The sequence below is a fragment of the Podarcis cretensis genome (assembly GCF_951804945.1).
Source record: "Podarcis cretensis genome assembly, chromosome: 4".
NCBI classification, from domain to species: domain Eukaryota; kingdom Metazoa; phylum Chordata; class Lepidosauria; order Squamata; family Lacertidae; genus Podarcis; species Podarcis cretensis.
The window spans coordinates 7294622-7309770 of NC_137173.1; the positions used below are offsets into that span (position 1 = coordinate 7294622).

The window sequence follows — 15149 nt, forward strand, 5'->3', positions numbered from 1 at the left end:
TCTAAACAGCGAGGTGGCCAAGTTTGCTATTGATGCCAGTTTGTTCAGGGTGGTAAGAAGAAAGGGATGGCAAGGAGGATCTCTCCAAACTGGGTAAACAGGTATTAAAATTTCAAATGCGATTCAATATGCTTACAGCATATTTATACACTTAATGAGGTCTGAACTGGCGGTGGTAGCTCAGTGAAAATGTCAACCCATAATGCAGCAGCCTTGAAAAAGGCAAATTCCATGATAAGGATCATAGGGAAAAGAACTGAGAATAAGAATGCCAGTATCAGAATGTTGTGGAACGCTTTTGTACGATTCCATCGCGTAGCATAATGTAGAGCTGGAAGAGTTCCATAAAAGGGCAACTAAAACTATGAAGGAGGAACTCCTCTGGGAGGAACAGTTAAACTACTCGAGTCTTTTTAGTGTACAGTAAAAGGTAATTCAGGACATGATAGAGATTACCGTATTTTTTGCTCCATAACACTCACTTTTTTCCTCCTAGAAGGTAAGGGGAAATGTCTGTGCGTGTTATGGAGCGAATGCCTACGGATGGCGGGGGGAATCTGCTGCAGTTGTGAGCAGAGGATCCATGGTTCCCCTTCCTTCCCTCCTCCGTGGCTCGCTTTGAAACAGCCTGGGGCCACAGTGGTGCAAAAACGTGGTTACAAAGCATGGATCCCCAGGATTTTTGCATTGGGCTACCCCAAACTCACTGTCAGATCACATGTCTGTGGCCACAGCATGAACCACAAAAATCATACATCCACTGTTTCGTTTAGATTTTTTTTGTTTTTGTTTTCCTCCTCTAAAAACTATGTGCGTGTTATAATCGGGTGCGTGTTATAGAGCGAAAAATACGGTATTTGTAGTGTGGAGAAGATGCAAAGAGGTAGGTTTTCTCCCTCTCTCATAACACTAGAATTTGTGGACATTCAGTGAAGCTGAATTTTGGAAGATTCAGGAGGATTCAGGCAAAAGGAAGCTTTTCCACACGAGTAAAAGAACAAGCAGACAAACCACTTTCCAAAACACATAGTAGATGAGAGGAATGCCAAACTTCCTTTGTCCTTCCTCTTGCTAAATGAAGGATGTGCTGCTCTGCTATGTCCTCTGCTAAAATGTGGTTCTCCTCACCTACCCCCTTTCTGAACAGGGAGCATATTATACACAGCCAGTGTATGCGGCGCAGCCTCATGTCATCCACCACACCACCGTGGTCCAGCCAAACAGCATCCCGTCTGCTATTTATCCAGCTCCCGTGGCTGCCCCAAGGACTAACGGCGTGGCCATGGGGATGGTAGCTGGGACCACCATGGCAATGTCAGCAGGTGAGAAGTAAATGGAAATAAACCGTGTCTTGTTAACCCTTGCGGTAGAATGTGGCGCCTTCCATGTGCTCCCTGTGGGACTAGAGCTCCCATACCATGTTGGGCAAAGGCTGCAGTACAGCTTGTATGAAACCAGAACTGTGTTGTCCTGTTTGCAACTCCTAAACTGCATTTGCGGATCTGTCTCTGTCTGCCACAGTTCCAGGACATTGCGGGGAATTTGGATTTCTAAGCATTGCGCCTTTCGGCTAAGCGAAACCCTGCCCAAAGTTTCTTTTCTTGTGGCTGTGAAAATATTATTGGAAGGCTGGCAGCCACATGAGGCCTCTGAACCTGGAGTGGGCGGCAGAATAAGATTTCCAACAGTTGGGTGTTGGACTTAAACTTTCTGGACTCCTCTTATCTCCCCACGACTAGTAAAAAGGATAAAATTATAAATGATGAGAAGGGCTGCTAATTCTATGGAATAGCATCTCTGCCACCAGCCAGCCCTTAAGCCCATTTCAGCTGTTTCTGCCCCTCTTTTTGGAAGGATAAGCCTGGAACCAGAAGACTCTGTTATACAACTCACCCCACACAATCCTATTAAAAGCTTGCCACTTTGGGCTCCAGGTTTGGCTGAAAAGTGGGGTGCTGACAAGACAAAATCATCCCATTTAAAAAGCAGAACAGATGATGTGAAATTTGGAGAAATCGTGCCGATGCATTTGATTGCTACAAAATTTATTCGGCTCGCAGGATTTAGCTTTTCCAAGTGCAGAATTCAGATAGGCCCCGCTGACGGGAACCGATTCCTTCTAAGAGCTTCTTCATGCCTGCTGCTGAGTCCCTCTTGCTTTGTGGCCAGTCCTGCATGGAACTGTAATAAACCAAAGTTCTCCCAATACATCACCAGGTCACCTTTCCTGTTAAGCTCTTTGTTTCAACAAAGCGAGGCATTTCGCTCTGCTGGCACTCTTCGATTTGCTTGCCGTGCCTTCATAGAGTTTTAAAGTTGGAAGGGACTGTGGAAGTCATCTAGTTGACCCCACCCCCCTGATCAGTGAAGGATGCTGCAGATACAACAACCCTGACAGGTGGCTGCCCAGCATCTGCATAAATGCCAATAATAATAATAATAATAATAATAATAATAATAATAATAATAATTTATTATTTGTACCCCGCCCATCTGGCTGGTTTTCCCCAGCCACTCTTGAGTGGCTTCCAACAAAGATTAAAAATACATTAAAATGTCACACATTAAAAACTTCCCTGAACAGGGCTGCTTTCAGATGTCTTCTAAATGTCAGATAGTTGTATTTCTCTTTGACATCTGATTGGAGGGCATTCCACAGGGTGGGCGCCACTACCGAGAAGGCCCTCTGCCTGGTTCCCTGTAGCTTTGCTTCTCACAACGAGGGAACCACCAGAAGGCCCTTGGAGTTGGACCTCAGTGTCCGGGCAGAATGATGGGGGTGGAGACTCTCCTTCAGGTCTACTGAGCTGAGGCCATTTAGGGCTTTAAAGGTCAGCACCAACACTTTGAATTGTGCTTGGAAACGTACTGGGAGCCAGTGTAGGTCTTTCAAGACCAGTTTTACGTGGTCTTGGCGGCCGCTCCCAGTCACCAGTCTGGCTGCCGCATTCTTCATTAGTTGCAGTTTCTGAGTCACCTTCAAAGGTAGCCTCACGTAGAGCGAAAAGCAGTGGTCCAAGTGGGAGATAACCGGAGCATGCACCACTCTGGGGAGACAGTCTGCGGGCAGGGAGGGTCTCAGCCTAAATACCAGATGGAGCTGGGAGACAGCTGCCCTGGATACAGAATTGACCTGCGCCTCCATGGACAGCTGTGAGTCCAAAATGACCCCCAGGCTGCGCACCTGGTCCTTCAGGGGCACAATTACCCCATTCAGGACCAGCGAGTCCTCCACACCAACCCGCCCCCCAAGAACAGTACTTCTATCTTGTCAGGATTCAACCTCCAGTGTCCAACTGATCTTGTTTGACCTTGCTTGCCTTGCTACCCTCAGTGTCAGTTCATTGGCTAGAACATGCTGCCTTGCAGGGCAGGAGGTGGGATTGGCCCCCACAGTGTTGGTGGTCTTTCCAGGCTGGAATGAGCAGCGTAGAGCTCATTTGGAGTCCCTCAGCTAGGAGAACAAGCCAGGGTTCACCCAGCACCACAGTTTCCCAGTTGTCAGAAAGAGCAGCGTTGTGCAACAGAGAGAAAGCTAGGACCCTCTCTGATGTCCCTGTCCTGATGGAAACATGGCGAGGCAGGTTTCTGTTCTGAAAGCGCCCTGCCTGGGGATAAGATGGGCTCTAAAGAAGATGGAAGCCGAGAATTGACAGCCAAGCAACGCTTTCAAAAGCACCCTTCCCATTTGCAAGGAAACGGCAGCTCTTGAAACGTCGCCTGCAAACCCCTTAATAATAATAATAATTTTATTTATATCCATCCCTCCCCAGCCGAAGCCGGGCTCAGAGCGGCTAACAACAATAAAAGTAACACAGCATTCTAAAATCAATTCATTTTAAAATCAATTCAAAATCAAATTAATGGCAACCATTGGGCTAGAGTTCTGTGAGGATTACCAAAGGAAGGGGTCAGGCTGTGCCCTGGCCAAAGGCCTGATGGAACAGCTCTGTCTTGCAGGCCCTGCAGAAAGATGTCAAGTCCCGCAGGGCCCTGGTCTCTTGTGACAGAGCGTTCCACCAAGTCGGGACCAGTACTGAAAAGGCCCTGGCCCTAGTTGAGATCAACCTAACGACCTTGCGACTTGGGACCTCCAAGATGTTTTTGTTTGAAGACTGTAAGGTCTTCCATGGGACATACCAGGAGAGGCGGTCCCGTAGGTACGAGGGTCCTAGGCAGCTGGGGGGCAGGCAAGACAGCACACTGAAAAAAAATATATATATATTGAAATGTACGCACTTTGTTATGTCTGATTTCCATCGCTAATTGTGCAAAAATGCCTGAGACCAGCAGGACGGTTAAGCTGAAGTAAAATGGCCTCCTTTATCTGCCAGCTCCTGCCCCGCCCCCTCCTCCCCCAGTGAAGGTCTATTTGTTTGGTTACAACTCGGGTGCAACTTGGCACATGGTCGGAGGTAAGGGATCGGATATTCTGCATGGCCTGTGCCCAGGGATTTCATCTGTGCCATGCTGCATCCTCGGGCGTCATTCCCCAAGTTGGACCCCGAAGGGCAAGATCAGCCGCCCGCCAGCCCCACAGGAGAAAAGACCTTTGTGTCCCACAGGCCTGCGGCTGCCTCTGCAGTCTCCCCACCCCACCTTCCACCAGCTCCCAGGAGCTTAGTCCACAGGTGTGCGAACACTTGCAAGGGATTCGTGCCAGAGAGCCAATCATACAATCGTCGGCTTGTCGAGGGGGAAGGGAAGCCCAGGGTCATATTTTCTCTCCCCCCAACCCACCCCCGCATTGCAGGGATCACAGCCAAGCCAAGCCGCACGTGCCAGGGAAATCGTGCTCCCACTTCCTCCAGGGCCCTGGGTTCAGAATCCGCTTCTGACACCTGCTTGAGGGGCCGGGATGCAGCACCTTGTGCCCCCCTCCCGCCTGACCCCCTCTCTTTCTGTTGCAGGCACTTTGCTGACCACCCCTCAACACACTGCCATCGGAGCACATCCAGTCTCGGTGCCAACATACAGGGCTCAAGGGACCCCTGCCTACAGCTATGTACCTCCACATTGGTAATCCCATTGGCCAAGCCACGTAAGTTGTTGCAAACGCCTGCAGGGACACCCCCCCCCCAAGGTTGCGGGAGGTGGGATGCTTCTCTAGAGGCCAGTAAGCTGATGTCTGAGACCGGAGTCCCAAAAGGCAACTTCCCCAAATGAGACAGAAAGTCGAAAACGCAACATTTCCTTTTGTACTTGCATCATGGGCTAAGGATGAAGTCAGGAGCCAGTTTTTAAGTGGCTTCTCATGAGGGTGGATTTGATTTAAATCAAATCAATTTACAGTGGTGCCTCGCAAGATGAAAAGAATCCGTTCCGCGAGTCTCTTCGTCTTGCGGTTTTTTCGTCTTGCGAAGCATGCCCATTAGCGGATTAGCGCTATTAGCGGCTTAGGGGCTTAGCGGATCAGCTGATAAGCAGCTGTTTAGTGGCTTAGCGGATCAGCTGTTAAGCGGCTTAGCGGATCAGCTGTTAAGCGGCTTAGCGGATCAGCTGATAAGCGGCTTAGCGGCTTAGAAAAAGGGGGGGGGAAACCCCGCAGGAACTCGCAAGACATTTTTGTCTTGCGAAGCAAGCCCATAGGAAATTTGTTTTGCGAAGCGCCTCCAAAACGAAAAACCCTTTCGTCTAGCGGGTTTTCCGTCTTGCGAGGCGTTTGTCTTGCGGGGCACCACTGTATTTACACAATTTAAATCACTACAGTGGACGCTTGGGTTGCGAACGTGATCCGTGAGGGATGCATGTTTGCAACCCGCAGCGGCACGTCTGCGCACACGCGGGTTGTGATTCGGCGCTTCTGTGCATGCGCGACCCCCAAAACCCAGAAGTAACCTGCTTCTGTACTTCCGGGTTTCGGCAGGTCCGTAACCTGAAAAAACACAACCTGAAGCGTCTGCAACCCGAGGTATGACTGTAGTCAGTAAGGCTTGATTTACCGTATTTATCGCCCCATAGGACGCACCTAGTTGTTTTTTTGGGGGGGTGGGGAATAAAGGGGAAAAAAATTATTTCCCCCCCAGGCGCGGGGCTGGCACGGGGGAAGCCCGAGCTTCCCCCGACCGCAGCCCCCAAAATAGGCTGCTGCCTGCAAGCCTCGCGCGCCCGGCAGGACCTCCCACCGGGCGTGGGAGGCTTGCGGACACCTGCCCGAAGCATGGGGCGTTCTACAAACTCCCCCGGGCTTGCACGGCTTGCGGATAGCTTCCTGAAGCCTGGAGAGCGAGAGGGGTCGGTGCAAAAGCCTGCATTTGCCCCATAGGACGCGCACACATTTCCCCTTCATTTTTGGAGGGGGAAAAGTGCGTCCTATAGGGCGAAAAATACAGTAAATCTTTTTTTTTACAGAAAGACTCATTCTTGCTGATATCATCTTAATATTTACAACCAGATGAAGGTTTCGTTTTTGGTATCATAAATTTCCAGAGTAGTTTTTACAGTTTTATCAAAAATTACTGATTTGGTTATACAATAAAAATACATAGACAGATAAATATGAAGTTATTGTGACGTTTAATAAGTTGCTTATATTTGGACAACTTTTCTGCTGTGCTTTATTGGAAGGAGAAAAACAATCATTTCCTTAATCACAATTTAAACCAATTATTTAACAAAAACAATAACATTATAGCATATGTGGTTAAACAATAAAAAACAACAACCTTAGACTGAGTTTTAGCATTCATGAAAAACTTAAAACAAATCCTTATTTCCTGATGGATAGCCTTTGGACTATAATGTAACTTAAATAGAAAACTATCTTTAGAATATTTTTTCCTCCAAAAGCATTTTATTTTAAAAATCTGATTTAAAATTTAAAAATCCATTTATTTTTTAATTTTTAATCAATGATTTTTATCCACCCTGGTTCTCACCTTCAGGGTTTCAAACGGAATATTTTTCTGTATGTGCAGGTGGTGAGGAATTGCTTTCCCCACAACCCAGCAATGAGCAGCAGCACGAGAACCATTGCAAGGCGGACAAGAGGAGGCCTGCGCCTCCCTTTGCAGATGCCCAAAGCCTCCCTCAGAGGCATTTTGAGACCCCATTGCTCTAGAACAGGCATGTCCAACTTTCAAGAGGCTGAGATCTAGTCTCACTATAAAAAAACTGGCCGTGGTTGTTGAGCTTTTTTTGGGGAAGTCAACATTTGGTGGGGTCAACATTCACGATCTACCAGTGGATCGCGATCTACTTGTTGGACGGCCCTGCTCTAGAACAAGGCCCAGCGAACTCTGCTGAAGTCGGCTCTGCTCCCAGTCTTTCTGCATGCACCACCAACCCTTTACTAGTTTCTGGGCACATCCAGCTGCTGTGGATTTTGCACAGCCCTCAGTGGCGTAGCATGGGTTGTCAGCACCCGGGGCAAGGCAAGTAATTTGTGCCCCCTAACCCATGGATTTGCGCCCCCTGACCCTAACCCCCAGATGTTGCGCCTGGTGCGGCCGCCCCCCCCCCCTGCACTCCCCACGCTACGCCACTGACAGCCCTCCCTGTGCAGAGCGGAAGACCCACTGTGCGTTCTGCTAAGAGGTGCAGAAGATCAAGGGGTGCATTTATTTATGATTTACTTGTTCATCAAAAAATATTTTTATATCACTGAATCACAAAAGAACATTAAAGCAGCTTATGGCAATAGAGTGTATTCAGGGGAAAGCGCCACCAGGAGGTATAATATTCAAGAGCCCTAGGGAATCCCCCTCTCTGTTGCCTTCTGAATCATGACTGATGGGGCTACAGGTGTCATGAAATTCTACTCAGTATCGATCCAGAGCAGAACTCGCAGAGTAAAAACTTAAGCACGTTGCAGGATTCCCAAAGAGTAGACCAGAGGCTATTGTATTTTATCCAGCAGAGCTTCACTGCTACTGAAGGCAAATGAGCATAATGGTCACAAATCCAAAACGTTCAGGATTGGCACTGTCCATAAGAAATCCAGTTGCAGCAGACTTAACTTAAACTTACAATAGCTTATAATAAGACTAAACCTCAACACTAAGGGTAGAAACCACACCAGAAGGAAGAGAGAGAGAGAGAGAGAGAGACAGAGAGACAGAGAGACAGAGAGAGAGAGAGAGAGAGAGAGAGAAAGACAGAGAGAGAGAGAGAGAGAGAAAGAAAGACAGAGAGAGAGAGAGAGAGAGAGAGAGAGAGAGAGAGAGAGAAAGAAAGAAAGAAAGAAAGAAAGAAAGAAAGAGGTAGAGGCTCCTTCTGGCCTTACTATTATAGCCAGCATGACCTTGACAGAAAAAGATAACAGAACCAGTTTAACCCCGCTGTACTCAGTTTCTCGGAAGGAATAACCCAAACATCACAAACCTTCTGCTTGTTTCTTTCACACAGAGAAGCTTCCAGAACCCTCTTGAATTAAGTAGAATAGGAAAGATCTCTGCACACTTCTGTACTAAGAAATGCAAACTGACAAGATCACATTGGCTTTGGAGAGGAGAGGACCTGGACGCATTTGTGTGTGTGTGTGGGGGGGGTGCGCTCGCTCACAAACACACAAAACTCTTCCTCCTGAATTGGGTCGATTTTTGCTGAGAGAAAGGAGCAATGGCGGAATTGTTTCTTTCTTTAGAGAATGGAAACGGACAGAAGTGTTACAGGCCAAAGTTCCTCCACCTGCATCGGTCGGAGAGGTTTCCAATTGCTGCCACAGGGCGTGTTAGTCAGAACAGGACCTTCAGCAGAACAGGACTTTAACATGAGGCAGCAAATTGGGCAGGAGGAGTTAAATATAAGCTCCCTCTTACCAAAAGATCTTGTGTTCAGGTCACAGGCCAGCTTAGAAGAGGTTCTACTCCACCTGCCCCTTCAGCTTCTGTTAGGAGTCCATAGGTGAGTCTGATCTGAAATATCGGAAGTTAGGACCATTGGTTGGTGGGAGCTGGCAGAGTGTCTTCCTCCTAAGTGCCAAATCTCCCTTCCAAAACTGCAGAATGAAGAGGGCAGATCCAGATGTCACATACAGGATGGAAATGGATGAACACCTGTAAATTTTCTTCCTAGCAGCATCGGTATTGTGGCTCACCCTACGTTCCCCTCTAGCAAACAGGTTGTGCAGGTTTTTGCCTTTTCTTTCAATAAAACCTGCGCAATCTGTTTGACCGGGGGCGCGACTGTGGGATGAAACAAATGCTTCTGTGGTGGCAGGATGGGATGTGAAACCTCTTTCAGGCGGCTTTCAAAAGAATCCCACAGTTCACAATTGGGTAATACTTTTCGTAACCCCAAGCCCCTTCCAACACCCCCCCCCCCACAAATAAACCTGACTCTTTGGTTGTTTCTTAAAAAAGCCTTGCCCAACGGTGAGTTTGGGAGTTGTTGTAGCTTTGCTGGTCTATAAGGAGTGGGGAAACCATGTTTGCTTGCCTTCAAAATGATGGTGTCTCCAGTTGCCGCATGGAAACTCATAACCATAGTTTGATCTTGGGTGTGAATTTGATCTTCTGTTCTTCTGGCAGACCACATCTGACATGCAAAGCTCCTCTGAGGTTGTTAAATTGAGTCTTCAGAGAGATGCACCAACTTAGCTGAGGTGGGGACCCAGTCTCGCAGGCAAAGGTGTCGACTGGGTGCAAGAGTGAAATCTGTCAAATGTTGGGTCCCTGATGGGAGAGATATGAATCCAGCCTTGCCTGTCTCTGCGTTGCTGCTTCTAACTTCCGTCCTATTGTTTTCTTTCTCTCTCTCTTTCCGGCAGATCTGGAGTCAAACATTGTATGCAACAACTCAAGTCTTACATGGGTGCTGGAGCAACTGTCCCAAGGCACCAAGTCTGTTAGCAAGAACAAAAACAAAAGAAGTGCAAGGGTCACTTTATGCATTCTGTAGGGTTTAATTTTTTAATTCTTTTTTTTTAGTTGATTTTGTAAAAGCCACGTCCCTGCCATAGCCCCATTCTCTCGCTGCCACCGCCTTTCTCCTCTCCTCCCCCCCCACTCAGAATTGTTTCATGACACCCACTGATGCTGAGCAATATTTGTGCTTTTGAATTCCCCTCTTCCTCCCCCAGTCTTCACCTTCTTCTCTCCCCCAGTTCCACGTCGTGTCTCCTGATGTCATGCATTTCACCCAGAGTCTAATTTTGTTTTTTTCAATACTAGCAAAAATGATTGACTGGTGATGTTCAGGGTTTCTGAGTGGAAAAAAAGCACAGTGCTGGCAGGCTAGCAGGCTTCTCTCCCTCCCCCCTCCCCCTTTTCAGTTCCATTAATATCTACCTACCTATCTGTCTATATCTGTATCTTCAATTGTTCCATCTTCCACAACATGACATGGGAAAATTGGCGTCTTCCAGATAAGGTGTCGGAATTAGATTTACAGTTCATTATATCTGCGTTGAAACGTGGAGCTCATTCCTTCATTTACAGGAGCAGGCAAAAGGATGAATGGCGTGTCAGGCCACCCCCGCCCCTCGTGTCACAGGAAGCAGGGAAGCTGCTAACTATTCAGAGGGTTTTTTTTTAAACCTGGGTTTATTTTTAAATTGTGACGTCCCCCTGTCTTCCCCTGCTCCACAGGAAAAGGAAATGGGGGGGGTGGACTTGCATACAAGCCTAGAACCTTAAGTGAGCAAGAGTCATTCTGTTGGCATTTATGGCCATCTGACTGTGTTCTGGATTCAGAGAGGAGAATGATTGAGAGCTTGGTGGGGAAATCAAGTGAGAGAGGTTGGCAAGTTAACGCTTGGCGTACAGGCAGGGAAGTTGGGAAGAGAGGGGACGTGTGTTTTTTAACCCGTTGGGCTTCAGCAGTTGCTTCCACGGAGCGCAACAAAGGAGAGGCTGACCTGGTCTCTTGTTTCACGGCCGGTCTGCTCAGTCAAACTAAGCGCAGTGGTGTTTCAATAAAAGGAAACGTTCACCCCACCCCTCCCTTTCGGCTTCTCTAGTTTGGCACGTGCTGAAGTATCCGAGCCGTTGGGTTGCACTGAGCAGCTGCATCTCCCATTTCCGGCACTCGGTATTTTTTTTACCACGGATTCACGCAAAGCACATTCCCAGCATGCCAGTTCGGTTGTGTGAATTGGCCCAAGGATGCGTGGAGCCGACTGGGTCTGGGGAACATGTGTGCGGGGCTTCTTTTTCGTATGAACCCGAATGAATGCAGCTAACTATGAATGTGATTGGAGAGGTTAAGCGAGCGTCGCTGTGGGCCTGAAAGTGGAGTGGGGCAGTTCCTTTGAATTGTCATTTCTGAAGCGTGGGGCAACTCGCGGGAAGGTTGGCAGCCTCCTAGTTGGGTTGGCTGCCCACAGGGTGAAAAGGGTGGGCAGCAGGTCAGGCAGAAGGGACAGACTGGGCCCATCGCGATAAGGGTGGTCCAGAGCAAGTGAGGTTTAAATATGTGATAGCCCAAGCAAGGGAGTTTGTCTAGAAGTGCTGGTCGCAGGACAGGCTCTTCCGCTGTCACCAGGGGGGTGGGCAGAGCAAGGACAGTCGGGGGAATGTAGCAAATTTCGGAGAGATCCTTATGCAGCTGGACATTGAGATTGCCGCTCCAGCATTTGTTTGCTTTCAACAGAGATGAATTGAGCTAGGATTTCCTCTGCTCCACCATGGCCTCTAGGCTCTTTAAAAGGGCACCGGCCTCAACAGGCCACTGCCCAACATCTCTGAAGTTTTACCCTGGATCCTTTGGTGCCGTGTGTGTGGCCCTGAGGGCTCTCTGGGCGCATGAGGCAGCACTTGTAGGGCCTTTGGCTGGGTGGGAACTCTACTCCTCGGGCAGGATTGGGTTCTAGGTTTCCTGGGAACGTCCTGGGAGATCTTCATTCACCTGGGAAGCTCCTGGGATCTTCTTTGTCAGATTAATTGCAGCCCTGGCGCCACGTGGCTTCTGAGGAAAGGTCTCTGGGGAGAGCATTCATCGGAAGGGAACTCCTTTCCGACACACGGGTAGGGAATGTGGTGCCCTGTGGGCACCCATCAACTCCAACCAGCGTGGCCAATAGAGCACCATCTCAGCTGCCCCTATTCTGTAGAAGCAGCCGGGCTAAAAGGCATCTGCCAAAGGAGAGAGAAAACGGAATAGTTTAAATAGAAAGCTGGTGTGGTGGAAGGGAAACAACGTATTTGCATCTGTGGAGGGTGTCATCTCGTGATTTCAGGTAGAGACCTCTGCTGGCTTGTTAGATCTGTGCCCAGGAAGCAGTTGTTGGTTCCTGACAAGTCTGCACCCTGCCTTGGTCCCTGGGTGTTGCTGGAGGCAGATTCTGGGAGCGGTGCAAGCTTCAAGTAGCTGGAGGTCGGCTGGGACGGAGCTTGCAGCCCTGGCAAGGAGCCCAGGCAAACAGCTGAAGCAGAGCATGGTTTGCCAGCTAGCATATCTCCCAGGGGCGAAAGGCAGGGAGGGGGAAAGTGGGATCGGCTTGGGAGTGCAGCGCGCAGCCTTGTGGCTTGCATTCGGGACATGGCAGGGGATCTCGGCGCTCCACAGGAGACAGCAGTATGAAGCCAATGGACAGCCCTAGATGAGAAACGAGCTCTCCTGCACCTGTAGCCGGAAGGATTTAGAGACACCAAAAGTGCAAATGTTTCAGGCTGAATAAACTGGAAGGGACGAGGGTGTGTTTGGTCTCCACCTGGCTGCGCCGCTGGGCTCCAAGCAGCATCTCTGTCTGGCCTCACCCTGAAACCTTTTGTGCAAGGCCTTGTGCTTTCTCAGCCACCCTGGCCAGCTGCTGGAGCTGTTGCCCTGTGGAGTTTTTTAGGCAGGAAGGGGCCCGTAGAGCTGCGAAAGCAAAGAGCACCCAGGAGACCCAAATGTCCAGTTCAAAGCCTCTGTCTTCTGAGCCAAAATACCAGGCGGACAGAGCTAAGGGGAATCTCTAAGGGGGCACAGTTCCATGGGGCTCTGCCCTGTTCATGTGACACTGGTTGCTCCACACAAGATGGTTGCTGGCTTGTGGCAGGTCTAAAGCACAGAGCTGCGAGAGTTTACCAGGGGCCTCTTGGATCCTTACTGCATCTCTTGTGATGTGCAGAACCAATCATTTTTGAAAACTCTAGTGTGTCCCGTCCCCGTCCCCCCGTCCCCCGCTAATCATTGTGGTTGTTTAATTTAACGTACAGAGCTGTGAAGAAATTGCCCCATCCCAATTTTTGGAATCCTTTCTACAAACACCTTTGGGTCCATCATTCTGAAGGCCAACTAACTTGTCTCGGTGGGCTAGGGTGTGTGTGGGACCCTTCTGTGCTGGAAAAGGAGCTGTGCCAAAGGGGGCTTAGCTGCAAGCCAGGCTCCCTAATCCTGCCACCCCTTTTCCTGGGTGCCGCCCCATCCAAAGGCAAGAAAAATACCAGTGGCATTGCGGAAAGCACCCTTCCACTCTGGGCACAGGGTGCTGCCCTGCATTCAGCCCTCCTGGTACCTTGGCTATTTCTACAGCTCTTGGTCCGTCTAAACGTGGCTTCTGCCATTATCTGCCCAGCATCAGGAAACATTTCATGATTTATGTTTTAAGGCCAAGCAGGGAAATGAGCCCGTCTTCCCCTACACTGAAAGGCAGGAAGCAACTTTGGATCCTGCCCTTGAGATGGATCCTAGGCTCGGAGGGTCTACACAGGGCTGAGAAGTCACTGGAGAGCCAAATTCTACCACCTGGAGCCACATGGCCTGCTAAGTTCTGTGCAGGTTGTTGTGGGTGGGGGGGGTTGGGTTTATATTTTTAACCAGTGGCCCCCATTTTCACCCTCTCTTTACTTTCTGCTCCTCCTCCTCCTCCTAGCAGTACCCACTGTGAGGCCGGTGGATCTGCTTGGCAGCGGCTGAGACTTCCTGAAAACCTGGCCTTACAGAGGCAGCTCGAAGTAATTGGGATCCAATGTTTAGATAATGCAAGTAATCTTTGGAGTTTCTGTTTGTATATAGCTGTATAAAGTTAGAGCCTTTGAATCTTGGCTGGAAAGCATTTGGGGAGAGCAGTGCTAGGTTGGGGAAGGCAAGGGGGTCAGTGGAGGGCCAGGGAATTATGTCTGCAATGAAATTTTGTGTGTGTGTGTGTGTGTGTTTGAGTCGTAGCCAGATGCCATCTTAAGGCAGTCCCTTTTGCTGCTTCTGTTGGCTCTATATTGCAACACCACCTTTGTTTTTTTTTGCATTTCAAGAATCCATTGCACCCTCTCCCTTTCCCCGTGAATAACGAAACCAAGAAAATGTTGTGACGATCTCCGCCAATGCTAGTTCCTGCTGTTAAACTGACCCCCGCAGAATAACCTTCACTTTAAAATCATGTACTTGGAAATTGAGCGACCCACGAAAGAATGCATATTAATCATTGTACTGGCCCAAGCCCACCTCATAGCAGCCTCCCAAACCGCGACTCCAGGAAAACGGAACAGTGTGTGCGAGTATTTGCTCCTGTATTTTATGAACCATAATAACTTAGTCAATTTTATTTTTTATTTTTTATTTTTTTTTAATTTGCAGTTCAGATATGTAATTTAAAAGGCGCTTTTTACCATAAGTGTTATTTAAGTTTTTGTTTTTGTTTTTAATGATTGGTGTTTATTATTCTTCACTAGAGGAACTTTATGGTTGAACTGGTTGGAAGCTTCTTCAAGCTACAGGGAGCACTTCAGAACACAAGTCTGTGGGCTTTAGCTGATCAACAGGAGTTTGTTTGGCTGGCTCCCCCTACAAAAAGAGAGGAAAGAGAAAGCAAAAACGTACTAATGATTTTTTGAAAACAAACACACACACACACACACACACACACACACACACACAGTCTCAGCCGTTAATTCTGAGATGTGAATTCAGAAGACCATCATTAAGTGGCAATTGCAATGAACACATGTTGGCATTGGGCACTGTGTACTATTCTTGAGAGGTGCCTGTACAGAAAGATCCATGAGTATATTGTCACCACAATGCCATCTAAACCTAGTCAGTCTCCTAACAGCCCCCCTCCCCTGCCAAAAACCTGGGCTTTTCCACACCCCAGAATACCTATGTATTATTTTTAGAAATCCACTATTCCTCTGCGCCGTCCCACTGCAGCAGTATCCTTTCCCCCATTTAATTCCCGGGGTCCAAATCACATAAGGATCACTGCAAAACAAGGAGGAGCTTGGTGCTGGGGCCATGTCCATGTCCTTACAAAAAAAAAAAAAAACCTTGCATTTTGGGTGCTGACA

General features: G+C 48.6%; 1 protein-coding gene across 6 annotated transcripts in view; it reads left to right on the plus strand.

Moving 5' to 3' along the window:
* FAM168A (family with sequence similarity 168 member A) overlaps positions 1 to 14416 on the plus strand; it is a 183257-nt gene extending 168841 nt beyond the window's left edge. For 4 of the 6 annotated variants that reach the window (XM_079974161.1, XM_079974157.1, XM_079974158.1 and 1 more), the window contains 4 exons: positions 1148 to 1322; positions 4335 to 4415; positions 4911 to 5041; positions 9710 to 14416. In XM_079974161.1, the coding sequence (XP_079830287.1) occupies positions 1148 to 1322; positions 4335 to 4415; positions 4911 to 5023 (369 nt within the window). In that variant the 3' untranslated portion in view covers positions 5024 to 5041; positions 9710 to 14416. The remainder of the gene's footprint in view (positions 1 to 1147; positions 1323 to 4334; positions 4416 to 4910; positions 5042 to 9709) is intronic. The other 2 variants (XM_079974162.1, XM_079974160.1) reach the window with 1 other exon arrangement.
* Positions 14417 to 15149: the final 733 nt, after the last annotated feature.